Source organism: Egretta garzetta, unplaced genomic scaffold (genome assembly GCF_000687185.1).
Source record: "Egretta garzetta isolate BGI_Z169 unplaced genomic scaffold, ASM68718v1 scaffold425, whole genome shotgun sequence".
Classification (NCBI taxonomy): Eukaryota; Metazoa; Chordata; class Aves; order Pelecaniformes; family Ardeidae; genus Egretta; species Egretta garzetta.
The window spans coordinates 4,769,112-4,796,805 of NW_009259796.1; the positions used below are offsets into that span (position 1 = coordinate 4,769,112).

At 41.9% G+C, this 27,694-nt stretch overlaps 1 protein-coding gene across 1 annotated transcript in view; it reads left to right on the forward strand.

Annotated features, from left to right (window-relative positions):
- The first annotated feature begins 166 nt into the window (after positions 1-166).
- ATP13A4 (ATPase 13A4) overlaps positions 167-27,694 on the forward strand; it is a 43,618-nt gene continuing 16,090 nt past the window's right edge. Inside the window, 16 exon segments of the mRNA XM_009639777.2 lie at positions 167-188; positions 2,840-3,138; positions 10,839-11,012; positions 13,473-13,610; positions 15,896-15,966; positions 16,050-16,130; positions 16,995-17,064; positions 17,899-18,033; positions 18,447-18,519; positions 19,140-19,271; positions 20,523-20,693; positions 21,130-21,287; positions 24,535-24,723; positions 25,039-25,100; positions 25,823-25,973; positions 27,337-27,423. Coding sequence (XP_009638072.1) covers positions 3,076-3,138; positions 10,839-11,012; positions 13,473-13,610; positions 15,896-15,966; positions 16,050-16,130; positions 16,995-17,064; positions 17,899-18,033; positions 18,447-18,519; positions 19,140-19,271; positions 20,523-20,693; positions 21,130-21,287; positions 24,535-24,723; positions 25,039-25,100; positions 25,823-25,973; positions 27,337-27,423 — 1,755 coding nt within the window. The 5' untranslated portion in view covers positions 167-188; positions 2,840-3,075.

Sequence of the window (27,694 nt, forward strand, 5' to 3'; positions counted from 1 at the left end):
GTCAGGGCTGGAGGGGGTGGTGAGGCCCAGCCCCGGGTGGAGGCCTGTGGTTGTACAAGGGCCTTGCACGCTGCTTAAATAAAATTTCCAGATGAGCCCCCAGCTGTTGTTGCGCTGGCGAAGTGGGTGAAATGGGCGGCAGCGCTGCCCTGAAAGCTGGAAAGCGAGGCACGTCCAAATGGGCTTCTGTGAGTTGTTGGGTTGTTGGCGGGCTTTTGCCCGCAGCTAGTTACGTCATTTCTGAGAGGTGCAAGCCTCACCTGTCTTTAAGGACCTCAGGCGTTGGAGTGTTCACCCGGCAATGCCAGCGCTTACTAACATTAATAGAAAGTTTTCCCCCCTGCCTGATTTGAACCTTTCTTGCAGCGAGTTAACCTTCTTCATTTACATGTCTGAAAACTGATGTCGTGACTCCTCTCAGTCTCCTTTTCTTTAGATTAAACAACCCTAAGTCCCTCCTCCATGTTTCCTGACTCCTTTGTCATTCTCCTCTGTGCTGTCCTGTGGACTGCCACCAGTTGGTTCGCAGCTTCCTTTCTGTAATATGCCCAGGACTGGGTATCACGTGCTGAGTTAAACAGAAAAGGATATTTGGGGTGTCTTATAGGCCAGGCTTCTATTTATACAGTGGGATTTTTCAGAGCCAAATAAGTTTCACAAGGATGACATAATACATAGGTGTATTTTTAGGACTGAGATAAAAGTTGTAGGGATGAGGTGAGGCAAATGTTTTTGTCCCTTGCTGGCTTGCTTTTAGATTTATTTATTTAAGGGACTACCTTTGTTTTAAATCTTACCTTTGCTTTTGTATTTTAACTTGACCAGTTATATCTGTGATTTATATACTTTTTTTAGGCAAATTTCAAATTAAAAATGAGAATGATGATACTCCATAGGACATGATACAAATAACTTTATGTTTATAAACTAATATGTAATTCTTACTTCGAACAGTAGAGAGCATCATATAACTAAAGGTTCCAATTTAGGCTGCTTTAGCGGTGCTTTCCCCAGGAGAAAGTGAACCTGCTTAAGAAAATGAACAAATTCCACCATCTTCATTGGTTCTGGATTAACAGATTTTGCTGGAATATTATGGCAGGTTGCCAGTCTATGGAAATGATGAATGTTTTATACCTTGAATGTGTTTTTTCTTTGTTTTCAGTTGTGAAGGTATAAATCTCCATAATAAGGGCGTTCTGTAGGAGCAGAAATTGTCCATAGGAGCTGGACTAAGCTTATGAATAGTGAATGGGTTGGATGAACCTTGATTCTTCCCTGGAGACTCAGGTTTGGTGGGATACTCTGCAGGCAGCTCATGTCTCTCCTCTGTGAAAGGGCAGCCTTAGAAAATGCAATTTTGCAGTTGTTTCCTATCTTTTATAGCTCCTAGACAGCACTGCTCAGTTTTTCTGTATAATCGGGTTTATCAGAAATGGACTTTATTGCATTCTTTCTTTATAATTTTTAATTGAAAAATTGTGATTCTTGGGTAATAACTGGAGTTCCTGTTGCTGGGTCTCAGAAGAACGAAACAAAAAGCTGAAAGGCTCAAAGCTAGCCTCAGAGTTGCAGTGAGGGGAAGGAAGGGGTAACACTGAAGCTGAGATATGGAGAGCACCTTGTTCCCCCTTGATCTTGTCGCAACAAATCACCCTTAACACAGCTTAGTACAGTTATATCCTTTTCTGTCCAGCCTCTGGTCTGGGTTCCTTTTGAAAGTGTGCTAGGTGTCAAGACCAGACAACTTAGCTCCAACGTAAACTGTTTGTCACCAACATTTTACAAATATATCTGTCCTTGTGCTTTGCATACACGCACATTAGGTTTGCAGGCCTGTGCCTGGCTCACGTTATTAGCAATGGGCAACTTTTAATGTATTAATTGACCTAGCTCCTTCATTTTATCTTCTCTATTCCCTGCATTTCTCCCATTTCAGCTTCTCTGAGCCTGCCCACTGCAGGATAAGCAGTGGTCTTTCCTGGTGCTTCAGATGTCTGGGACTTGCACAAGTCTATGCCTCATGGAAGTAAAATGCCAATGAATAGCAACTAACTTGGCACCTCTTGATCTGTTTCAGTCACCCTAGAAATAATATTTTGGTTTCCTTAACATATTTGCTGGAAGAACAGGTGTGCCTTTCCTGACCTCATTCCTAAAATTTTTGGTGTGTAACTTCTTGAAAAGGACAAGGAAATAGTAATGAGAATGAGAATGAATCACAAGACTAATAAACAAATGCAGCCTGACAGTAGCAAAAAAAAAAAAAAGGAGGTGATAAACCCCTCAGTGCTCTCTTCTGCTAGCTTCCTTTTGGCTCTGGTTTGGAGGTCAGATTTGTATCCAGCTCACTGGCATCAGTGGGGGATTCCAGTTTCCCCCAGGAGTGTGTAAATAACCTCAATGATATTTCCCCGAGCTATACGGTGAGGTCAGAAGACATTCAGTGATGACATTCTTAATAATGACTAAAAATGCTGTTACAGATCCTGTGTGGCTGGATCCTGACACAGTCAGTGCATAAATCCACCTGCACAAACTGGGGCCCCTGTTTGCAATGCCCAAGCTTGAATTTTTCTCCAAGGCATATGTGGGCATCACAGCTGGACACTTGGTTCAGGCTGGTTGCTAGGAGTGTAACAACAGCAATGCTTATTTTCTTTCTCATTTGGACACACTCCTAGTCTCCAGTGATTCCATAATCTCTTGAAGAAAAATATTCCCCTCTTGCCCTCCCCTGAAAGTTGCATGCCAACAGCACTTGCTTGCACCTATCAGTTATGACCCAGAGACATACTGTGGCAAACATTTGTGAGATCTAACTTTTTCTTTCTTGCAGTGTCTTCGAGTGACACTGTACCCTCCCAGTCGCAAAACTCCAACAACAGAATGGAGGGAGGAGGGATGAATGTTACCTGCTAACTCCAAAGAGAGGGAGGAGCTCCATTCTTCAAACATCAGCAGAGTTATAAGGAAGGTGTGTACTTAGAGCACTTCCTCAATGTGGAAGTTCAAGCACACAACGCTGAAGACCTGTCCTGAAGGTGCTCTAGAAAGTCTCCAGAGGGTCATTTCATGGGGGAAAATCCTGTCAAGGACCATTATGCACAGCTTAACCAGGGAGAAGAGAATGAGATGGTGAGTTGTATCTCTGTCTAGTTCTTTCTCAGCTTGAAGCAGCAGATAGCACATGTTCTGCAATAAAATGCTACACTCTATAATTTAGTTTTGGGTGGTGGGGGTGTTCCCATAGCAGAAACGTACAGTTAGTAAGGGGTATAATTTTTTTAGCAGAAAGAAAATCAAGTTGTATATGTCCACTGGATTTAATTGGTTATCCCCTCCAACAGGGGATGGCTTGACAGATTATTGATGTGGCATTATAAATCTAGGTGGAGGTTGCCTTATATGAGCTTGAGGGATGGGCTGGAGTGGTGTTCCTAACCATTTGACAGGTGAATCTTTAGGATCAGATCCAGTTAGATGAGGACTGGGCACCTTGGCTTTCTCTGCAACATAAAAACACATGTATTATATTTGCAGAAATTATTAGCAAATGCAGTCTGTTGAATTGACAACACTGTTCCAGCGTGTGCGCCTGCATAAAGCTGGATTTCTGAATACAGAACTACCATATTCTTTCCAGAGTTTTCCAGGGAGGATTACATTTCCATGACTTCCGTAATGTGTGGAAATAAGTCCTATGTTTACACGAAGTATCTGATTTACTGCATGGTCCTTCTCTTAAATAGTAAGCCCAGTGCACAATTGTAGTAAATTCAGTGCTTCTTAGCTGCTTTGGCATTACTGTGTGTTACGGATCAGCTATTTGTCACATGCATTCTGTCTATCTAATAGATTCTGCTGGAGAACAGATGCAGCTGTACAGCAACAATTCTCATGCACGTCTGGTAAATGCAGTGCTTCTCAAAATTCCCATGCTGCAGAGCTATGCAGTAGCTCTGCTATGAGTGTGTGTAGGATTTCTGGGTGTACAACAGCCTCAGCAAAGCTAGTGAAACACAGTCACTTACAAGCTGACATGGCTGTTCACTTCCAGAAATCCTGGAGAAATCTTCAAAACCTACTCACTGGGAATTCTGTTTTAGTGAAAAAGAACATGTCATGGAAAAATGTGGACATTTGTTATCCTTAGATACAAACGTAGATTTTCAGTCAGCTCTCTGCCATCCAGGGAAGGAGACGTCATATTTTGCGTAACCCAAACATGGGTCATTTGGGATGTGCTGGAAAATGCAGTACAGAGTCATCCAGCAGCATGAACTGAGCACTGCAGGAAGAGCAAGGCACTGGCTTTGAGGGTGGGGACTAATGAGCTCGGTGTGATGCAGAACCCAACTGGCTCTGCTGCTGAGTTACTAAACCTGCCCGCAGCACCCCACTCCTGGCTCTAGCCCTGGTGCTGATGTGCCACTGCTCCCCAGCTCCAAACGGCTGCTGGGTTTGTGTCCATGCCCCACCCTGCCCCTGTCCTTCTAGGACCATAACCACCCTGTCATTCTCCTCCCACTACTGGCACTGTCACTAGCAATGCCAGAATTGAGCCTGAGCTAGTTAGGTTTAAGTGGACTGTCTGGTGTTGTGTAGAGCCACACCATTGTACCCTGCGTGTCCAATTCCAGCTGTGCATGACTGGGACACCCAAGTTGTGCTTGCACAGAGCCAGCTATCCCAGTAATGTTCTTATTTCTCACCAGCATCATACTGAGCACATATGCCGTGAGTCTGGTGCTTGGGGATCTGCACTGTGAATCTGAGGTTTTCCATGCACAGCTGCTGTGTGTGCACAGTGTTGAGTCAATCTGCGCTGTGAATCCAGGGCGTCTGGCAGTTGCCGTGCTCTCTATGCCTGCAATGAGCATGAGCAGTGCTCATTCACCTGGGGTTCCCAAATGAAAATCACAGAAAGAAGATTGGTAAAGCAGTTGAGTAGTAGGTGCAATTAAAAACATAGCCAAATTGTGCTAGATTTGGCAGGTATCTATGTGTCTCTGTTACATATGTGCAAGAGAGAGAGAAGAAAGTTACAGATATGAGAGAGGGGAAGATACCTGTGAGGTTGTCTGAAGTACTGTAAGAAGACAGGAGAAAACGAAAGTGTGTATAGAAAGAGAGAACAGTTAGTGTGCGCATTTGTGTGAAAGAAAAAGAAAGTGATATGTAGGTGAGAGAAATTGTGAAGAAAAAGACGAAGGCTGTGCTTAAGCAGAGGAGAGAAGGAGAGTACATAGGGTAAAAGAGAGTTATGTGCAGATATTCTTTGTTAAAATCATGTATTTTAAATTACTGGCAGCCACAGCAAGTGGCACTGGTACATAATGATCTCAGTGACCCTGCAACATTTTTTTAAAATTCTAAGCCATGAAAAATATTTTTCAACATTATTTTTAACAGCCAGTTTAATTCCCTTGAACCAAGTTATTAACAAGCAGTTCTTGACTCCTCAAACAAGATCATATCACTTGGTATAATAATGTAAGAGCTGACATTGTGCAGGTGCCAGTTCTTCCAGAGTGAAATAGTTCAAGTAATTTTGAAAGCATGCAAGTAGTTCATTTGGAGTCTGGATGTGCAGTGCTTTCCTTTGTTGAACTAGGTGTCCATTTTGCTGAGGAAAGTTGTGGAGCTCTAATGAGAAGAAATACTTCTAAGTTTTCATCAGTGTTTCCCTTTCTTGGTACAGCAGAGATGCTAGGTAGTCCTGTATTTAGGAAAATCACTCTGACTTAGGAAATCTACCCTGTAAATCCTTGTGCACGTCTTTGGGATTACTTTACGTGGCTGGAGCACATTGCTTGAATGAGGGTTCACTCTCCTGGTAGCCAGCTAAAACTTAGCAATGTATATTCAGAGCATGACATACTATCTCTCTTCATAACCATTTGTAGTACCGGAAAGATCCCGGTGGTGTGAGAGCATTCTGGACACAGTAGCTTGCCTCAGAGAGGGCTAATAGGTATGGTAATAGGAAAGGATTTATTTTAGGAATTAGCCTGCTTTTTTTTTTTCCCTTCCCTTCAGAAAGATCTGCTTGAAGGTGGTTTTGAGAAGAAGTAATTGTTGGTGGAATAGGAAGAGGGAGGAAAAACACAGCTTTATGTCCTCTGCCAATTTGATCCTTCTCTCTGTACAGCTTGGGACTAATCACTCCCCTTGAACAAACCCTGAAGTGCAAAGCATTAAGTCCTGCAGTGCAAAAGATTGTGATAGACTTTGACAGGCTGCTGCTTCAGGAAGGATTTGCCAGAAGCCTGTCTTAAGCATGTGTTCCCCAGTTGCTTCTGTCCGAAGGAATGGGACAGCTGCAGTAGTCAGCTGGTGAACCCCAGCTTTCTGCCTCCTTCGGGATGCCACAATTCTGAAGGGAATCTGATTCAGGAATTTTATACACTTTGAGTTTGAAAAATTTAACTCTGAAAGGCACAACCTTGTTTCTAATGAAACGATAGTGAACGTTTAGAGGGAACAGAAACAACCCTCTCATGAAACAGGTTCTGTTTGGTAAGAATGAGATTCAGTTACTAAATTCCTTGTGAGTCTTAACCAGACTTTCAAGTCTAATCCTATTATCTGTTGTTATAGCAACGGGTTGTTTGTAGTAGGGTACTTGGTGACTGGGTTCCCAGAAGTATGGTAGTTCATAGCCACTGTTTAGGCTCCTTTCTGGTAGCTATAGGCCTTGTTTTCACCAGAGAAAAGGGTGCCTCAACTTGTTTGACTTCTGCATTTAAAATGTGCTGTGCAGATGACCTGGCAGTTAGAGGTGATTTTTGTTTTAAACGTAAGTAACAAAGACTTCCTGGACACTAGAGTGATAAGCCCTTGAGAGCTGGCTTGTAAAAGCAGCTAAGAACCTTTCTTGGAATAAGCACATTTTCTGCCAACTGAGCAGGTCTGGCAGCTTTTTCTGTCCAATGATCCATGGTCCCTACCTTCACCCTTCACTCACAAGTTAAACCATTTTGTTTTAGTCACTCTTCTGACTGTTGGGAGTCTCAAGAGAAAGGGGATGTTAACAGATGAGGAAACAAAGTTTTACTATACACTACAATATATTAGAAATTATTTTACAGAGATGAGATGAGCCTTGCATACCAGCGTCTTGTAGACAGTGCTACCTCCTGTGAGATAACGAGAAGCCCTTTGGAGTCTTACAGGCAGCTAATCTTAGCTTTGTTTTCCACCATCTCTTATTCTGGTGCCCTCAAGAACCCAGGTACACCCAGGCTGTGTAAAGTTACATATGCTTAATGCACTCATTGAGCCCTTAAAAACCTGCTTACACAGTAGAAAAGTTGTCAAGGTGCAAATCCGTATTCATCAGACCCATCTTCAAAAGAAGTATGTCTTCATCAGCACAGCCTCTTTGTGCAACAAAATACAATCCAGCAAAAGATATTCTCTTTTCCGTAACAACATAAACCCAACCTGACAGACATGTTCTTACTGGTGACATCAACACCAGGATTTCTGCCAGCCCTGGAAGTATTGTTTGCCATAGTGGACATGCATTTGCTTGGAGATCTTTGTAGTACAGACCTAGTGAATCCTGAATAAACCTGAAGAATTTCCAAACCCTAATTACTATAAGGCATTCATGTGGCTAGATAAACCTGCTGAGAAACCTGCATCATGTGTGTGCCTGTCCCCACTTCTTCATGTACATCGTGGATACCTCTGTTGTGGGTCTAATATTCACCTTTTATTTTTGGGAAGGTAATGGTTTTGGGAATTCTTCTTAAGAATTCCACTGTTGACTTATTGACAAGTGAGAACTGTTTCTGATTCAACAAGGATTTATTTACATACTAAATGGGTTTTTTATGAATGCAGCATTCATTGCTATAGTCTCTCTAGCTGAAGGCACGGAGTCAGGAAAAACACCTCAACCTAACAGAATATTTTATTCTGAAGTTAAGTACTGAAAGGTTCCGGCCCAGGGAACTTTGGCACAAGTTAGGTTTGGAGCTCAGTCTATTTTCCTGCCTAGCCTTACTTCTGAATGACGTGGCTCAGGCAACCTGCTCCAGACATTTCCAAACCATGGGAAATGCTTTGCTTCGGCTTTAGATTCCTACATGGACATCCAGATACGAAACACTAGTTAACATCTGATACTTATTCTTTCCCAGCTTCCTCCTAAACACCTATATTCAGAAATGTCATGTTCATCAAGACACAAACCAATGAACCTGAATCAACACCTGTGTTTGTAGGGCAGAATGTGCACTGGGTCAGACTGCTCGAGGGTATCTATCCATCTATCTCAGGAAGGTCCCTTGTGAGAAGCAACAAGATCCAGCAGACAGTGTAGTGGATGTCTTAAGAGCACGGCCTTTTTTTTTTTTCCCAGCTGACGTGTTCTCCTTGTCTTCCTCTCTCCTAGTTTTCAAGATGAGGAATACTGATGCATGCTTGGTTTTGGGAAGTGTCTTGAGATCTAAGGGATCAAATAATTTTTTGAGGGGAAACTATTCTGGAAAACAAAGGCCTGGAAACATATGCAGGCACAAGGTGATGCAGATACATATTTTGATAATTAATTTTGTGGTTTCCTAGGCAGAGAGACAGAGTCTGCCCTAGATCTGTGGTTATGTTGGCATATCAGGCTTGGGGAATCATTTGGCATTTCAGCAGAGAAGAACAGAACGTGATACCAAATGACTGCCAATCACATGCTGAATTCCCACCCTCTCCCTTCTTCATGGCATTAACTACAGCCTTATTGACTTCTCAGACTTTGGTTGTAAGGTACAAAAGCTGGAAATTAAAGGAATGATTCACTGGCAGAAGCAAGATGCACATGGCAGCAATCTCATTCTTCCCCACCCTGATATTCATGCCCATCCCAATGAAAACATTATTCCTGTTATTCCAGGTCTAGCCATTTACTGGAGGAAGTCTGAAGGCACGTTCTTTTAACAGTTCTTCCCTTAGGCATCTCTGTCTTCATGGGAGTTCCTTTGCTTTGCTGACAAGCAGTAAAGTCTGGATCCAAGTATCTGGATCTTGTTAGTAAGCCATTGCTGTGAACCATAAGTTCACATCATTCTATGTACTATTCTGTATGCTGATGATGACACTAATTTTGTAACCTTTTTGTAAGGATACAACTAGACAGATGAATGGAGAGCCCTTTGCCTGTTTATAGGAGCATGTGAATATTAATAGCAGGATTGCCACACCAGCTACCTTCTAGCAACCTATCTAGCAACCTTGCCTATCTGCTGTCCTCCATGAGCTTCCTTCTGTCTGCTGCAGAGTTGCCTCATTCTCTTGGGCTGCTCAGAGATTATAGAAGTCTTTGAAAATGCTGAGTGTGTACATCTCAAGGTGGTATAACCAGGTCCTGTGCAATGCAGACCACTTCCCTGTTCAGTTTACTATACTTTTTCCCCACAGTTGCCAATTTCTTCGCTTTAGAAACCCCATGGAGATTACCTAGGAAGATAGAGTCTGTCTTTTGGAGAATGACATAGAGCAGGAAGGCCGAGGCGGCATGTGGAACCACTGGGCAGGGCCTGCATTTTGCATAACAAGCAAAGACATCAGCACAGAACTAGGAATTATGCATTACTCATCCTTCCCAATTACATTGCCTTTTCTTCTCACCTTATAAATGGATCTTGCAATATCTGTGGCTGCAGATATCTGATCTTCAGAAGCAGATTGCACAGTTGCTGCAGATATACTAAGAAGAAGGAGATTGAGGAATCTTAACTCTTACGTTAGCAAATTCTCCTGGTCACCCAATGTAATTGCAGCCATGCAATCTCCCATCTTAGATCAGGGCTGGGTCTGCTCTATAAATTCACTGTATACGTTTCATTTCACCTTTACCAAGTCCCTGCTAGCACTACTGAGAGGGAATTTCGCCATGGTACCAAGACCTGGCAGCTCTTAAACTGTAATGCTGACTGTCATCCCTTTGAATTTTTGGGCAAGTCACCTTGCCCTACTGTAACAATTTCCCCAGCTTTAAAAATGGAATAATAATACCTACTCATACAACTACAGCGAGTAGCTTCCTTTGGCCCTCTGAACATGTAAAGCATTCTCCAAGTTTTCATTACTTGTTCTTAGTTATTTTGGGATGTTAGGACAATGGTACATTGGCAAGGTCCAAAATCTCCATATTGGAGCTATCATGGAAGATGGTAACAGGCCTACAAAGGCTGTGTCTGTGCTGACTTGTGCAAAGCAGCTCCAGCTGGTGCAGCCACACAGTGTCATTCGGCATCCTTCAGAGACACTAGCTGAGTCTCTAATGTATAGGTGCATTGATGCAAACTCACTGCTATGGCAGGACAGCAGTAGTGATTCTGATACTGAAGCAGGCACCGTCTCTGCTGCTGCAGTGGGTCTGCACCACTCTCCATCCCGTAGTGCAGACATAGTCAAGTTCTTCAGCTGTCTCACCCAGGGGCCTTAAAAAGCTGACCAGGGAAATCTGTGTTCCTGGCTTGGGGCCTAAAGGTTAGGGCCTCTATATTTTGGTATCGTTCCAACTCAGGCACACACATAAGTGTCTCATACTGAGTTTCACAACTACATAAAACTATTTTAGAGGTTTGGTCGGGCTACAGCAATCCAGATTTTGTGAAGGTGGATGAAAACTTCTGTGGAACATGCACAATTTTTTTCTAGTCATGTTTAGGACACATAAAGAAGCCAAATACAAGTTCTATGACTTGTTTTTCCACAGTACCATACCAAACAGTACCTATGGGAGAGCAGTGGATGATAGGGAAGTGTAGTATTCCAGGTGTTTCTTTAAGAGAAATAATAATGATTTTTTCCTTGTCTTTGCTGTACAGGAGATTTTTGGCTACAAAACGCAAGGCTGGCGGAGGGCCTTGTGCATTGCTGGATACATCTTGTCCTGCGGGGCTCTGCTACTGCTGTTTTACTGGAAGCCTGAGTGGGATGTGTGGGCAAACTGCATCCGCTGCAGCTTGGAAGAAGCGGACATTGTTCTGCTCAGAACAACGGTGGGTGCCTACTTTCATCTTTAAATTAGTCCCTAGTATCCAGTTAATTGGAAGATGAGTTAATTGGAAGGAATTCAGTTAGCTGAAATCTCTTACATTGCTGATTTCCTGCAATAATATCATACATTTACCATCATTGATCTGAAGAACTCTCAAGTATTCCACAAATGATGTGTAAGATGATGACTGGAATGGAAGGTAATAGCTGGTCAGACAACAAGCTGAAAGAAATGGGGGTGAAAATAACTGTAATATCTCTGATTTCGAGATGGTGTTATTTGCTCTCAGTCCTTCCTCCTCCCTTCCACCATCCCTGTGCTTTCTACATGCAGATCTGTCCTCCAGAGTCTAAAGCATGTGTTTGATTGGCAGTGTCCAGCAGAGTCTTTTTCCCACACTCGGCTTTCCTGGTGAAGCCACCTCTCTCTGCCAAAATTTAGCCAGTGGGCCAAACCAAAGATTTGTCTAGTTCTGTCCCCAGCAGTGTCCAACAGTGCATGATGAGTGATCAGTATAAGGAAGAGGGTAAGCTTAGACTGCTTGTTTTCTTGGCTCTGTTTCCATTTTCCATCAGCCCTTCCCCATGTCCAGTAAGCCTGCAGTCCTGCAGTTAATGCTTTCAGGGCTGTTTTGCTAATAGTTTGCTAATACAGATTCCTGTCTGTTGAGGACTGTACAGAAGCACTGCAACATACAGAAACACTGATTTCATTTCATGCAAGCTACTGCAACACTAAAAGAAGCAAACTGAGACTTGACTCTCAATCCCAGCTGAGCCTGAATACTCCAGGACCTTGCAGGGTTGGTTTATGTCCAGCAGTCTGATTTGTTCTGCTTCAGAGATTCCTGAACAATGACATTTGCAAAATGTGCAATAGCAAAATGGATCACTTGCTACCACTGTATTTGAGCTGCCTTAAATAAGCAGAGCGGCATGCAGTTCAAATCTTGGGTTTTGAAAATCACAAATCTGCCTGTTGAATATTTTAGATTGAAACAATCTGCATCCTAATAGGCTGGGACTATGTATATTTTTTAAAAGAAGCATATTAGGCTTAATCTCCCTTTTTAATCTTCAATTCAGTTTGCATTTTTAATTACCTATTCATGTATGTCATTTTAAATGGATTTGCCATGCTAAGCACTTTTCAAATAAATGAGTTTTAAAATGATCCTTTATGTAATTAAACAAGAATTGAATCGTATTGTACATTCTTGTTATCAGGAAGCTCTCTCAAAGTATGTTCTGGGCATTTGACAGTTTCAGATTTCCATCATGGTTCTTTGTATTAAAATGTACTAGTGAGGATACAAGTAATCCCATCAGCTTGATCCTTGGAATTCTTTTTTGCTTCACATAAAAACCTTCATTCGTAATTCTTCATCATCTCTGCAATTGCAATATAAGAGTCTATTAACTCACTTCTGTTACTGAATTTTGACTCACTTCAGTTCAAATAATGAGCACCTGTGTTATTCACTGCTTCCGTTCTCAATCTGCATCCCAATGTCTACTAATTCTGAAATTTAAATTAAAGATAAATATCAGAAAATAAATGTTACTCTACTCAAAATACCAGTTTAAGAAGAAAAGTGCACAAATAAATAAGTTATATAAACATTATTAAAGTTATTTTTTGAACCCTTAAATTACTCAAAGGGATTCATATTTGCTACATAATATTTTTTTTCTGTTGTCATTTCCAAATGAAGTTTAATAACTCTGCTTTCAGAACCTGGCTGGTGAAGGTAATCGGCTTTTTCCATCTGTCAAACTGTTCGCACACCAAATATGATATATAAGTCAGTCTCATAGTTGGCTTTAGTGCATGTGGTTCAGTGTTCAGGACTGAAACTTAACACAAGGGTACTTATTACATTAGTTGCTCTAATCTCTAAGACTGTACTACCAATACTAGTTATCTGACAGTTGCAAAGTTGAACTCAGTTTATAAAAGATCATAAACTCAGTTTGTGGCAAAAGCTTGTCTAAGGAACCAGAAGGGAGGCATGGTGCTAACACACTTGTTCCAATGAAGTGTTAACACAGGAATGACCGTGAAAAGGTATTGGCACTAAACATCCATTTTACCGTACAGCGCTATGTTCCTTTTGATCTACCCTTTACAGTATGGTCACTGCATCTCAGATTGTCCTGTCCTGTTTGCCTGTCCTAGATCATGACCTGGGTGTTCACATTCCATCCTTATCAGCAAAGTGCTAGATGTGCGGTCAGTGAATTATTTGCAGTACTCACATTTTGACAAGACCATGGTTCTGCTCCCATTCTCCTGATTTATCTATCAGTCACAGGTACTGGGAGGCCCCTGTTAGTTAGTTCTTTAAAAAAGTTGGAGCAGTGCTCTAGACAGGCCTACTGTAATCATTCACTTCAAGGTGATAGTGAATTTGGTCTGATTTTGAGGGAAATCGTGACACTTCTCTTATATATTCATTTAGGATGAATTTCAGATTTATTCTCGTAAGACTGTGACGTGGGTCTCTGTGTCTGCACTTATGAAAAGTAGATTGGATTATCCAGCCACTGCTGAGGACAACTCAATCTTCAGCAAAGCCATAATGAAGCCAAGTTTGCGAGTAAGTAAAATATTCCCTGCCGCATCTAGGAGATGGTAGTAAATCTCAGCCACACTTCACAGAGTGAAAGTGAGCTGTGAAACATATCCAGCTAAGAAACTTGCAGCTTGATGAACACAGTGAGCTGTGGAAAAACAAGCTAGAGATTTTAGAGAACTGTACTCACTTCTGTAAAAATCCTCTCTTTCTCCGAGGTGCGTTATGAAAAAAGAATCCTCACTGCTCCTAAGACAAGAGGTCTCAGGTACTTATAATGTAGGTACATTATAAGTAGGAGAGCTTCAAGACACTGGGGTTGGTAGTGCAGAAGCAGAGTTCTAAATCAAAAACTCATTCCTGGCATAGGAGTCAAGGAGTTTAGGGGTGGCTATGTGTCTGGGGGGAAACTTTGAGGGACCAAACGTCACAGCTCCCACCATGACAGGCAAACAGGGATGAATGCAGCTGAAGGAGAATAGAAAAGTGCCTAGGCAGAGCTGCATCAGTATTTCCAGAAATGTTTCATCAAGGAGGGTCTGAAACGCATTCTGCTTTCTTGCCTTTGTATGCACCAATTTGTGCTTTAAATTTCATTTGCTGGAGTCAGGTCTTGCACTGTTGACTGTTCTTGCAAAAATGTATCCCAGTCTCTTCCAGTTCCATAGCATTGAGATCCCAGTGAAGCACTGGGGAGAAGGTAGATGATTAATTGATACAAGCAGATCACAAAGTCCTTCATGAGTTGAGTAAATATAATTATCCCTGTTTTAAAACAAGTACCAGACAGCTCAGTTATATGTCTTGCTTAGCATTACACATTAAATTGGTGTGAGCAATAGGAATGCAATGGTACGTTTGCTAATATCTGGCTCTTGATTATAGATACTAGATTACTGCACTGGGGAACCCATAAAAAAGCTACATTCCGTTCCAGGAAATAGATTTCCAACTTGTTAGCATTTATTTTTGTATCTACAGCAATTTTTAGTAGATATTTTCATTATAAACCTAACTTCAGCTGAGCAAAACTGTTGCTATTACTGCTGGTTTGTGTGGGCATATATTAACGTACATAAGAAAGTTTAGTGCCAGCTAGTTTAATCAACTGGCACAGTATGAAAGTGAAGACTAGTTTGTAACATTCTTCAGAGGATTGAATTAGTAACATAAAAAAGCCCAATATAGCCCTCAAATAATAGGCCCTTTGAACAACACTTTCATATCAATCAAAACATTTAGATAGAAAAGAACAGATTTCAACGCAGTAAAGAGCAAACAGTTTAATCCTTCAGTAGCAATTCGAAAGCCCATACTTATACATCAGTTGTAAAACCTGTTTGCTCTTTAAACTACCTGAGTCCACAGAGTAATGTGTAGTGCCCAAGAGCTATCCAAGGACCTGTTCCAGCAGCGACTTGAGTCCCTCATTTCCCACTCCAGTTTTTAGCATTGCAAATATTGCAGCTCTTACTGCATGAAATCCTAACTACAGACCTCTTGTTAGGTTAATGACTGTGGTTATAGCTCCATTTTGAGTCAGCGTATAAGTTGAATATAGATTTCATTGGCCTGTAATAATGGTTATTGCACTGGGTAGGGAGAGTCCCCTAGAGCTGATTTCTTTATTACTTATGTGTATAGGTGTGTAGCCTTGCCTTCTTCCAGCTGATATGAAGCACCATTATCTCTAATAGGCTTAGTTACTGTTGCGCAGGACAGGACAGACTCCTTTTGCAAGTTATAAATGGCAGCGTGTGTTCCTAATGGGTAATTGCTCTGCAAGGGCTTAGCATTAGCAGGGACTCGGGAAGTATCCTGGGATGGCCTTTCTTGTCTGTTGGTGTATCTGTTCAGCTGAAGCACTTGGCACCATGCCTGCAAACTGCCCATAGCCCCCTGCTTTCCTCAAAACCAAACAGAAGATAAGGGAGTTGATGACTGGACAGCCTTTGACAACTGCCTTCGTACCCACCAGTGATCTCTTCCATTTGTTCTGTGAAATGAGAATGAGGACTGTGTGTTCCTTCCTTCACAAAACGGGAAGAGAAGAATGCTGCTTGGTACTTGCTTGACCTAAAGGTCTGTAAAGCTTACTGGAACCTGCACTGAGGTGGGGATCCCACTCAATAACCTAACTAGGGGGTTAGTATATGCAATCCCATCTTCTCTCCCTCCCTGCCCCCCATATAATTTGCTTTATCAGTTCTTGACCCTAGTGAGGATGCCTAGCTGAGATCTGTGAGCAGACCTCAGAGTATTTTTGTTTGCTGTGTTACATATATTGGTGTCCCTGTTTTGTTTTGCAGGTGAAAAGTATCCAAGTACAAAAAATCCGCTATGTCTGGAATATATATGCAAAACAGTTTCAGAAAGTTGGGTGAGTTCAATGCCCTGGAGTCTGAGGAAGTCAAGCTTCTTTGTGAATAATGTCCTAAGGAAAACACTCCCTTTATGTTCTAGAGCCCTAGAAGACCACCACACTTGCTCAGCTATACATGCCAAATTTGGTTCTGGTCTCACCTCCAATGAACAGAATATGAGGTACATATTTTAAAATACAAGTACTCGAATATGGATTTCAGAGATGTAAATTCACTGCTGTTGGTGCACTTCCCTTGAGTTCCTTGTGTATGCATTAATATGCATGTAATTTTAGATTAAATGGCCATGCATGAAAAATTGAATGAAAAGGGCTAGAGAATGTTGTGTATTCCTTGCCAAAGTTTTTGAAATGTCTTAGTATTCATCACTGTTATTGTTCTCAATCAGGAAATAACTATGTCCTGTAACTAACTCTAAGCAGTCCTTTTTTGGAGTAAGAGAAAGTCTCCATGAGATGGTGCAGATAAGTTGATGCATGCTTCTTCAGTGGCGTTCCATGTAACTGTACTGAACTTCTAAATCAATTTGTTCTGGTCATTCAATTTATTCTTACAAACTACTGTATCATTAGACAATTTACAGAATAGGTATTCCTGAAACTGCTGAATAATGATCTTCAGCTGATTGAATACTGAAAATCCAGCTCCTGACCTTAGCTCATGTTGAGTCTTACATTGAAATCACCCTTAACTGTATGCAAAATTATTTGGGTTTGGATCATTTAGTTTTAGGTGCAGAATTGTTTATAGTGCTTCAAAGGAATTTTTATGTGATGGAAACATTTCCGTAAAAGGCTGTGTTACACCTCTTGTCTGTTTAAGTAGATTTCACTGGTACAGTCATCTTTTCTGACATAAGCACTGTAGGGGCATTTAATTGTTTATCTTTTTATTGGAGAAAGATCCTCATAGCCTTTGAACTGGGATCGATACAAGCTCCCAGGAGTATTGAAAGCTGCAGTTTCTTGAGTGAGCTACGTTGTCACTATTTTATCTGTAAGCGATGTATCTTTATCCCATACAGGAGAGTTATCTGTGGGCCAAACACTATTGATGTTCCAGTGATCCCTATTTGGAAACTACTCATCAAAGAGGTTAACCATTTCTGTTGCTTTTATTCTAGCCTACTTGGAGAGGCAGAATATAGCATATAGAATATAATGGAGTCTATGTCTGAATTAGCTTCCCAGTACTCACTCATCAAACACACTCCTTTTTCAAATCCTGTTTAAAGCTGTTCCATGAAATTACCATAAATTCATTTATTCTCTATTGTTCCCTATCCTCCATACCCATGCTTGTGTGGCTGCTTGTTATTTGGATGTATCTGCGTCCTGGGAGCTCATTCTGTTGGCCTTACAAGGGTCAGTGAATGTTTACAAGCTGCACTGAAAATCAAACCTTCAAGGCAAAGTCTGTCTCTTAATCAGCAGAGATTAAGTGAACAGCAGTTGCTGGTATATGCCTACTGCTGAAGAGAGATCCAATGAGCTCATGACTCTGGGCACAGCAACATGTAAAGAACCAGTATCTTTCTCAGACAGGAACTGGCTATATGTGGCCTAAACAGAGTGTTCGTGGAGGTGTGCCTATGGTATGTGAGCTCTATCCTCATGGCACAACCTGTGCTTCTCTCACCTTTGTTACATTCCTTGTAAAGAAGCAAGCAAAACAAGGCTCTTGCTGAGCCACTCACATCCCAAATATCACCCTATTGGTCCAAATTATTTGGCCCTTCTGTCAGATGGAGATAGTCCAATCTGATTAGACTGAAGCCACTGCTAACAAAATTAGAAAGTGGGTTGGGAAACACAACACTTAACTAGATAGCTTTTATTCCATCCCATTTCTAACAGGATGGACTGGCTGGGTATACTGGATTCATTTGAATGTGGCCAGCTCTTGAGTATTGCTCTCTCTCCAAACAGGTCTTAAATCCATTTTACGTGTTCCAGCTGTTCAGTGTGTGCCTGTGGTTTGCTGAAGATTACATGGAGTATGCCATTGCCATCATAATCATGTCTCTCCTCTCGATTTTTTTGACTGTATATGATCTTAGACAGGTGAGACGCCTCACCTTTCTCCAAAAGGAGGATTTATTTCTAATGTCTGGGAAAGGCCAGGATGTTGCAACATGCACACGTACAGCACAATGAGAGTTACTCAGAGGTTTAGTCTTGTGACATTGTGTAGTAGCAGGTGCAATGGCCTGGCTTCCTAGTCATCATAATCTGTGTGGTTCTTCACCCACATCCTCCCTTCCCCATTCCAGTGCTTTGCTTTGTAACCTTTTGTTACACCTTCTCCATAATTAGGGTGGGGAATTTCTTTCTCTGTATGATTGTATAGTTCCTGGCAGGGCCAGACCCCTCTGGGCCTCATAACCACAAATAACAGAAGGGAATAATTGTTAGTGGATGAATTGCATCATGTAAATAAAATGTAACGCTTTTGTGTGTTCTCTTTTAATTTATAGCAATCGGTTAAACTGCACAGACTGGTTGAGTCTCATAACAACACAATGGTCACTGTTTGCAGAAATAAGGAAGGTGACTACTGTATTCTTCTTTCTTCGATGTGTTTTGTTTCTATAGCAATTTATATTAAACCCAAGAATGTATAGTATCAAGTTCTTTCTAGAGCAGTTCCTCTTCAGTCTTTCAGCTCTATTAGCTAGTTTCTGCAGATTGGGTTAATTTGACCTAGAAGTATGTTGTGCCACATCAATCATATTCATAACTGTTTGAGCGCAGCCTTAGCAAAAAATTATCAGGAAAACTAATTTTTCTTAAAGCAGTGCTGACAAATCCAACCACATAGCCATTAAATGGCTGTGAGTCCATTTAATTGCTCCATGCAAAGTCTTTTCATTGCTGTGGTATTTAGAGCACAATCCAAAAAGACAGAGCTTCTTCAGTTAGGTCAGCGCATTGGAACAATAACCATTGGTTGGGGCTCCTGGGGAGATAAGAAGGAATTCTGCAGTTTGAATGGATGCCTAGGCTTTTCTAAATATTGGAGGTTGTGTTCTTAGGTCCTACTTGTGATCCTTTGTTTATCAGCCATTATAAAGAAGTAACAATCTATTCACCAAGTAGTTCCTTGTATTTTTTCCCTTTACCGCAAGAAATATACGAAGCACAAAGTTTGCATTACATGTCACCTACAGGTTTCCAAGAGCTGGAATCACACCATCTTGTTCCTGGAGATATGCTGGTTTTGAAAGAGGGCAAAACCCTTTTGCCTTGTGATGCCATCCTGATCAGTGGGCAGTGCACTGTAAATGAAAGCATGCTGACAGGTACAGAGTATCCCTCCCAGGTTTGCCATCAAAACATCATCATAGCCCTATGGCTTCATCTGGTGACACAGGACATACAGTGTTATCATCTATCACCCTTATTATGAGGTAGTCCATAGCTATCATAGAAGGGGATTCTTTTGGGTGCTTGCTATAATAAAGACTGAATTGTAGTTAGCCCCAACTTATCTAAACAGACAAGATGGACTTTAGGAAAGACAGTTCATCTTTTTCTTTCTTTCTGGGGTGCAGAAGTGAGGAAGGAATCCTCTGATTAGAAAGGAAAGAGTGGACAGTGGAGTGAGCAGGACAGGAGAAGAAACAGTAGATAGGGAGCAAAGCTGTTCCCCCACAGGGCTCAGAGTCTGCTCCAGATGTAGGGGTTTCTCTCAGTCACTCTGAATGTCTTGTCGCTGATCACTGCAACATCTCCAACCTGCTGGAGTGTCTGTCTAGCCCTCCAGACACTTAGCCCCCTTAGTTCATGTGATAGCAGTGGAGGATGCACCAGTTGGGAGAGTTCAGTACAAAGCAGGATTTTTGGTGCAGGAGATGTTCAAGGTTCTGTTTCTTGTCTTTAATTTTTTTCTTGGTCTGAATCGAACTGAAACTCACAGTTCTGAAATTTCATGTAAATCCCAAAAACCCCTTTAATTTTGAAAGCTTCAGCTGTTAGAAGATACTTCTTCTGCTTCACCTTAGTGTATCTGCTCTGACATAAATATGGTATTTTCCAGCTGCCATTGAGCTAAAGGCTCTCCTTTTTACTAGGAATCATAGAATGTTTTGGGTTGGAAGGGACCTTTAGAGGAAGGGGAAATAGGGAATGTCATGTTTAATCTGCCTAAGGGACTAGTGTTGTGACCTGCACATGAAGTTCAAACTAGGGAAACAACTCGTGGCCATCAAGTGGAGTCATGTAACACCAGTTCAGTTCTCTTTTCAAGCCTGTACATCTATAGCCAGGGTTTGGAGTCCTTGGACTGCTTTCAGTTCTCAGACTTACACAGAGCTGTTGTACTGATGCAAAGAAGGGCTTTTCTCTGGCAGAGTCTGTTTGCTTGCAAGGGTTCAAACTCTTATTCGCTCTGAAGATGTCACAATATAAAAGTAACATCTATCTAAACTGGTTTCTCTAGTACATACCCTTAACTTACCATCTAGATATCTAGATACTGGACTTATTTGAAAGTCAGCAGGTTAATTTTAAGGTGTACTGCAGTCTTCCTCATGTGAGCTAATCTTCCCTAGGAGAAAGTATTCCAGTAATGAAGACCCACTTACCTCAAGCTGATAACTTCAAGCCCTGGAGAATACACTGTGCAGAGGATTACAAAAAACATGTCCTCTTCTGTGGAACAGAGGTCATACAGACCAAGGCAGATGACAGAGGAGGGGTGAAAGCTGTGGTGCTGCGGATCGGTCAGTCAACACTTCAGTTTGCTTTTCTTTTCATGCTTTTCCTTACTGGAACAGTATGACTTAATGTTCCCGGTTACATGGGTTAATGGCATTAATCCAAATTCACAACAGTCAGATGAAGAATCGATATCCTGGGCTGGGCTAAGCTATTATGCATTGTTTCCATTTGCTTGGCATAACTTCTACAAAAACCACTAGCATACGATTACAAAAAAGAATTTCGCTTTGCTTCTGAGACATTGAAAAGATCCTCCTCCTTAAGACAAAAATAACTTTCTTCTTTGTTCTGCAGAGTAGGTCACATACACTGAAATGAAAGATCTGGGCCTTCTTTCTTAAGTTATAGAAAGTATGAGTAATTATGAAGCCCTCCATTCTTTGTAGAGAACTTTTAGAACTGTTTTCCCCTTGGAATGATTTTAGTTTTTCTTTCCAGGTTTCAGTACAGCCAAAGGGGATCTGGTGAGGTCCATTCTCTACCCTAAACCCATGAACTTCAAGCTGTACAGAGATGCCCTCCGGTTCCTGATGTGCCTCATAGCATTTGCAGCCATTGGAATGATCTACACAGTGTGTGTATTTGCACTTAATGGGGTGAGTTACTAAATGCAGGAGAAATGGTCACACCCAGTTTCAAGAGACTTGAAACGTGAGTGGTTTCAAATACATTTATATATAAAAATATGGTCCTTGTCACTCTCCTTTTTGCCTTAGTATATGAGGCCATTTTACAATGTAATTGAATTTGTGACAGTACACAAGCTCTCATACATTCAGTTGAAAGGTGCCAAACCCCACTGTTGCCCAATAGTAATTTCTTCTGAGGTCTTAGCAGATCCTATGCAAGTGTTGCATATCTTACCAACAGCCTTCTGTACGCCAACTGTCTCTGTGTGTTACCTGCCCTGTGCTTGCTGGTACATGTAATTATCAATGCATGTCATTAGCATAACGCTTTCTAGAGCTCTGAAGATGGGATATCCCAAGAGCTTAGCACTCTGCAAGTAGCTTTTATGGAGTTGTGGCACTTTTTGTGCATTCCTAGAAAAATCACAAGTGAGTCATGGGTTAAATGGGACACAGACTGATGTGCCACTGTAAAAAGGCAGCTTTCCAAAAGCTTCAGTGTAGATCAAAGACCCATCTATCCCTGTCCACTGTCTTTGAGAGTAACTGGTATCAAATGCTTATGGAAACTGGTTAGGAAGTAGGGCAAGTACAGAACAACTCTTCCCTGGTACAGTCTTCCAACTTCTTGAAGAGAAAGGTTTAACGGTTCAGTAAGCTGTCTTTTGTATCTAGATCATCTAGCTGTAATAGCCACTGAAAATCTCCTAGAGTGTGGTTTGATATTTTTCTGAATTCATTTATGCCTTGGACTTGACAGCATCTGTGGCAGTGATTCCCACAGTTTAATTATGTACTGTGTAAAAATTTGTTAAAGCTGTTGTCTAAATCACTGAAGGCACTGTGGATTTTTGTTTTTAGAGAAGGAGCAAATAGCTGCTTTCTATTTGATGTTTCCTGTACTATTCATGATTTAGAGATCGCTGGCCACCCCTTCAGCCACCTTTGTTCCATATTACAGAGCCCTGAACAGTACAGGTGTAAACACAGATCCCTGAAATTTACTGGTCTTACAAAGAACTCTGTTTTCTTCTGCCTTTTTTTCCATATCTTTGCATAGTCATTTTGGGGGAGGGGGAGTGGAGCAGAAGGGAGATAACCTTCACTTAGCTATCACTCAGGTTAATATCCTTGAGAATTTTTGGGAAATAACTTCTGCAATGCCAGTTTTCCTGTATCAGTTGAGTCAGCCACATTTCCACTAATTTCTTCCAGAGTTCTCCAGGAGGCTTATGGGATATTAATTCCCTCTGTGAAGGCTGCGTTAGCTCTTCTCTAATGTGCCATATACATCAAGGGTCAGTTAACTCTGTATTATAATTTTAATCAAGTTTCTTAATGTAGAACTAAGACTTAATGTCTCAGGAAGCAGCAAGGGCCCGCTGTTCCCTACGGGAAGGCAAGCCAGGAGCCGAGGGTGACCAGAGCACAAGTAGTGCCCTCACCAACCAGGGCACAGTCACACAGTGTCTGAAGATGGTGGGGAGAGCTGGGTGCTGGTAACAGCCCATCAGTAGTCCTAGGCAAGGCAAAGTGGTAAATAATCCAGGCAGACCAGTCAGAAGCAGATGAGGACACGGGACAAGGCTGCCACACACGTCTAAAGGTGTCCATCCAGGAGACAGTACTAGAGGGAGGTACACCTACAACATGGCTCAGACAAGGACTGAAGGCCCAGGCCTGAGCTTAAATGGAGTTCCTGAATCCATGAGCAGAGGGTGTGGGTGGAGATGAGGCTAGTGAGGATAACTAAGGCCCATTAGTACACCTAGGGCGTTGCCATATTGGTCTCTAAATCTCTGGAGGGTTCACCTGAAACCTTTTAAAAACAGTTTACTTGTTCTCATGCATCAAGGTCAACGTAAGAAATAGTTGTACAGTAGATCTACAATTTTTAAAGCCTAATTGCTTTAGAACCTCTTCAAAAATTTTCAAGAAATCATTTCATGCCTTGATAATTGTCTGCCAATGTAAAGCCCAGGTCCTGAGTTGCAAGGCTGATTCTGCAATTAAGCTTTTGAATAATTTTTCTCTTTTGGAATAATCTACAATCAGTTGGCTCCGAAGATTAATTCCCCTTGGGATATCAAAGGAAGTGTGTTTAAGTACATATCCCACTGTCTGCTTTGCAGTTTTCCTTTTTTTTTGTTGTTTAACTTCTCCCTTGTAATATGTAAAATACACACTGATGTTATCACAGCAGCTGAAACTGTCTTGTCAGGCTGGTGTAAGATTCAGTCATGTGATACACTAAATGCTTTCTCCTCTGTGAGTGTGTTTATCTATAGGTGGTACATGCTTCATTCTAACATAAAATAGATACAAAATATTATCAAACTGGTGCCTTCTGTGTTCTGAAACAATGTCAATGAAGGGAGAATGAGAACATGATGGAAACTCAGCACATCAAATGCAACATAATTTATGGTCAAAGTCCCAAGCTCAGAAGCAGTAATAATAGAACACTATGATGGTCTGCAGATCCTCTGGAACTGCAAATTTGCTTTAGTTTGCAGTGTCTCAGTTCTGGGACCCCAATTTGAAATGCATTCAGTCCTATAGCAGTGATATCAACTGCCAAGAGTAACAGTGCCAACATTCAGCATACTGGCAGTCAATTTTACACCGACCTCTGAGCTCCCAAATTAGAGATTGTTTTTAGAATGAAACTTTTACTTCCATGTCTCCTCCTGCTAGTAAAAGCAGTTTTCTTTCACAACTCCTGGAACATAAGGTCAGGAGAAGTCATTAGCTCATGCATTCTGCCCTGCTTTTCAACACCATCCCATATTTCTCACCTGTCACCCTAACATGGAGTCCAGAGCTGTGCCTGTAGGCACTTGGATGAATGCCCATATAAATGGCAGATTCTTGTGTGCTGTATCATGGGAAACTGGGCTTGACTGAGGGTGCAATAGCCTAGCTGGCATATTTGAACTCATGTGCTTTGGAGGAGACTGTGAGCTCTACCTGGCAGGTTTGTTGGCATGGAGAAGGAAGGCCTGGAGGCTGCTCTTTAGTAGCGGTGTAGCCTGAAAGCCTTTGGTTAAATCAAAGCAATTAATTTCTTAGGGAGATGAATACATGACGGACCATGGGCAGAAAACAGCACAGCCTGAAGCACCTGCAGTGGAGGGGAGGAGGGATGATCAGACAGTGCAAGCAGCACTCCTTGCCACCCTCTTGTTGATAACTGCCTTTGGTTTTATTTCAGGAGGAGGCAGGAGAAGTGGTGAAGAAGGCTTTGGATGTTATCACTATTGCTGTCCCCCCAGCTCTGCCAGCTGCCTTGACAACAGGGATCATTTATACCCAGCGGAGGCTGAAGAAAAAGGGCATCTTCTGCATCAGCCCACAGAGGATCAACATGTGTGGACAGCTGAACCTCATCTGCTTTGACAAAGTAACTCCTATGTGGTGGTTACTCTCTTACTAGTAATGGGAGCCATGCTGGGGGTGGGAGACTATGGGCTTTGATCAAGCATTTCCATTGTATTGTAGAAACACACTGACCAATCTTGCATATTTAAGTGTGTGTTGTCTGGACAGACACTTGTGAATTGTTGTTTTTCTTGGCATCTAGGAATTGGCTGGTGGCACTTTCGCTCTATACTGTGCTGGCATTTTCTGGACAGTAACTTCTTAAAATAAGTCTTGCTTTTTGTTCCTCTTGGAGCTCTAATGTGGGAAGTTAATTTAAATGTACATTTTAACTTAGACTGGCACCTTAACAGAAGATGGCCTGGATCTTTGGGGCTTGCTGCCCTCTGAAAGAAACTGGTAAGGCTCCTTGACACACCAATGGCATTTAAATTTGGTGGGATAGTGACTGGATTCTCCTCGTAGACATAAGAATAAATCTGAAAGACAATTAATGTCAAACAGCAGTTTGAAGTTCCCCATATTTAGATTTCCAATATTATTTCTATATTCTCTGGAAAATGAGTCTGTTGCCTCATCTCAGGGGTCCTGCTCCACATGAAGAGATGCAGCCCCTGTCATCAGCATTTGGCACAGCATACCCAGGCAGGGTAATCTGCAGCAGATGTGCTAGGTTAGATCTCAAAGCTGCAGCAGTGCCCCAACCCTTCATGACATGAAGTCACTGTTACCCACGAGATTACCACTCAGTTCCTTCAGTGCCCACGTTTTTGCCCATTTACATTTCCAGAAATGTGCATGCACAGAAATGCTCAAACTTATATCAGCCTCACATCTCAAGAGTCATTACACAAGCCACAAGGAAGATATTTTATAATAATCTGTTCCTCTGTCCATCCCAGTGGACTCCTTAACTATGCCGAATACACCTATTCTGAGCATGTGTATCCCAGCCTTTAACAGGTGTGTGAGAAATAGCTCATGGGGAAGGTGAAGACACGCTTGTGGTCTGACCAAAGGATAGGACTTTAGCAGCCCTCTGACTTAGGATTTTTTTTTCTGTTAGTCATGTGTTGTTTGGTGTTCTCTGACGATAATTTTTATGTTCCCTTTTGTGTTAGCTTCCAGGACATTCACAACTTCCCTGCGGACCACAGCCTGCCTTGGGGCCCAGTGTTCAGAGCAATGGCAGTTTGTCATTCACTAATTGTTTGGGAGGGCAAGATCCAAGGAGACCCACTGGATGTGAAAATGTTTGAGGCCACTAACTGGGTAAAGCTGTGCTTTGTTATTACGCAAATAGTGGTGGACAGTTTTGGTGTTCTCCTAAAGGAGGAATGTCCCAAGCCCTCCCCTGCAAATAGCCGTTTCCCCCACAGAAGTAAAGAGCTAAAACCCAGAAGAGATACCACATGCTCAGGCTTTTGCAGAAATGTTCCTTGTTTCTGCGTAGAGCTTTCATCTAGGGGTACTTTGAGTACGTAGCTCATTTGACTGTAAGTGGTGGATATACAAACCCCACAGGGGTATCAACAGATAACAGGATGTCCCAGATGTGACATACACAGATTAAGACTGCTTTTACAGAGCATGTGACAGACTTCAGCGAGCTTTGAACTAGATGCAAGATTTTGACCTTTGTTAGAGCTCTGTCCATGTGGAGATATTTCTACCATCTTCAGGTTTGAAATCCCATGCTGCTACTTTCAGTCTCTGTGCCATTACCTACAGCCATCAGCATTGCTATTTACTCTCTGATCAGTTGGGGGAGAGGGCAGGGGGAGGAGGGGGAAGTGAGCATTTGTGAAAACTAGAAGGCTGCAAATCTGAGATAGATAAGAGGAAAACAGCCCATAATTACCTGGTGGAAGGTAAGCTATTACCACAAGTAATGGCCACAAGCCATTGTTGATGCAAGGTAAGAGATTCAGGGCAGGATTAGCTAGTTATGTGGGTGACAGCATCCATACTTAACACCTGTCTGTTTTGTACCTGCAAAATATGTAAACCAGCCAAGTTTCAAGGAATAAACTATCCAGTAATAACAAGAGTTAGAGGGTGGTTTTCCCCAGGGGCATCACCTTGCCATCTCAGCCTTAGGCAGACACACATCTGTTACAAATAAACAGGAATAATCCTGTTAAATAATTCCTGTGAAAATGAATAATTATGTGCCCTTTGACACCGTAACATATTTTTGTTCCTCACAGTCATGTTGTGATGATTAAAAAGCCTGGCTGATTTGTGGAGTACTTCAAGAGCAGAGGATGGTGCTTTCTACATTAATACAAACTCTTATTATTTTCCCATTGGGTCTATGTTATATCTAAAGATTTTTGCATATGTAAGTGGGTTGAAAAGGATTTATTGTCAGTGAGAGGACATAATCTATTTGCTGCGCAGGAGTCCAGCAGTATCTTAGTGAAGCTGGTGAAGCTCTAGATTTGATTGCCAAGTGAGGCAGTGGGTTTTCCATTACTAGAGCTTTTTAGTGGGAGATCAGACTAATTCCCCTCAGGAATGAATAAGATGATACCTTGTTTTGAGGGAAGGAAAAGCTCTAAATGATTCCTTGAGGTTCCTTTTAGCTTTACTGGTGCTGTGATCTGAAAGATCTTTGTCTTTCAATACACAGGTGATGGATGATTCCAGTGGACACCAGCTTGAAGGTCAAGGATCCACACATGCCACAGTTGTTAGACCTGGGCCTAAAGCCAGCAAAGTAAGCTATTTGCAAGAGTCACATTCAAGATCAAGCTAACTGTCAGTGCAAGTTACCTTTCAGTAGAGAAACACTTGGTTGTCCTAGTCCAAGAGAGCTCTTCTACACTTTGTCTTTCTTGTCCTGCCTGCAGAGATATTGTCTTAGTCTCTCTGATTAAAGAGAGATGCCTGGGGGAGCTTGCTGCACACACCAGAAGCAGGGGGATGCTGGATGGCAGATTGTCCAGCTCAGAAATTCCCCTGTCCTGGTGTCTGGAGACTCAATCCAA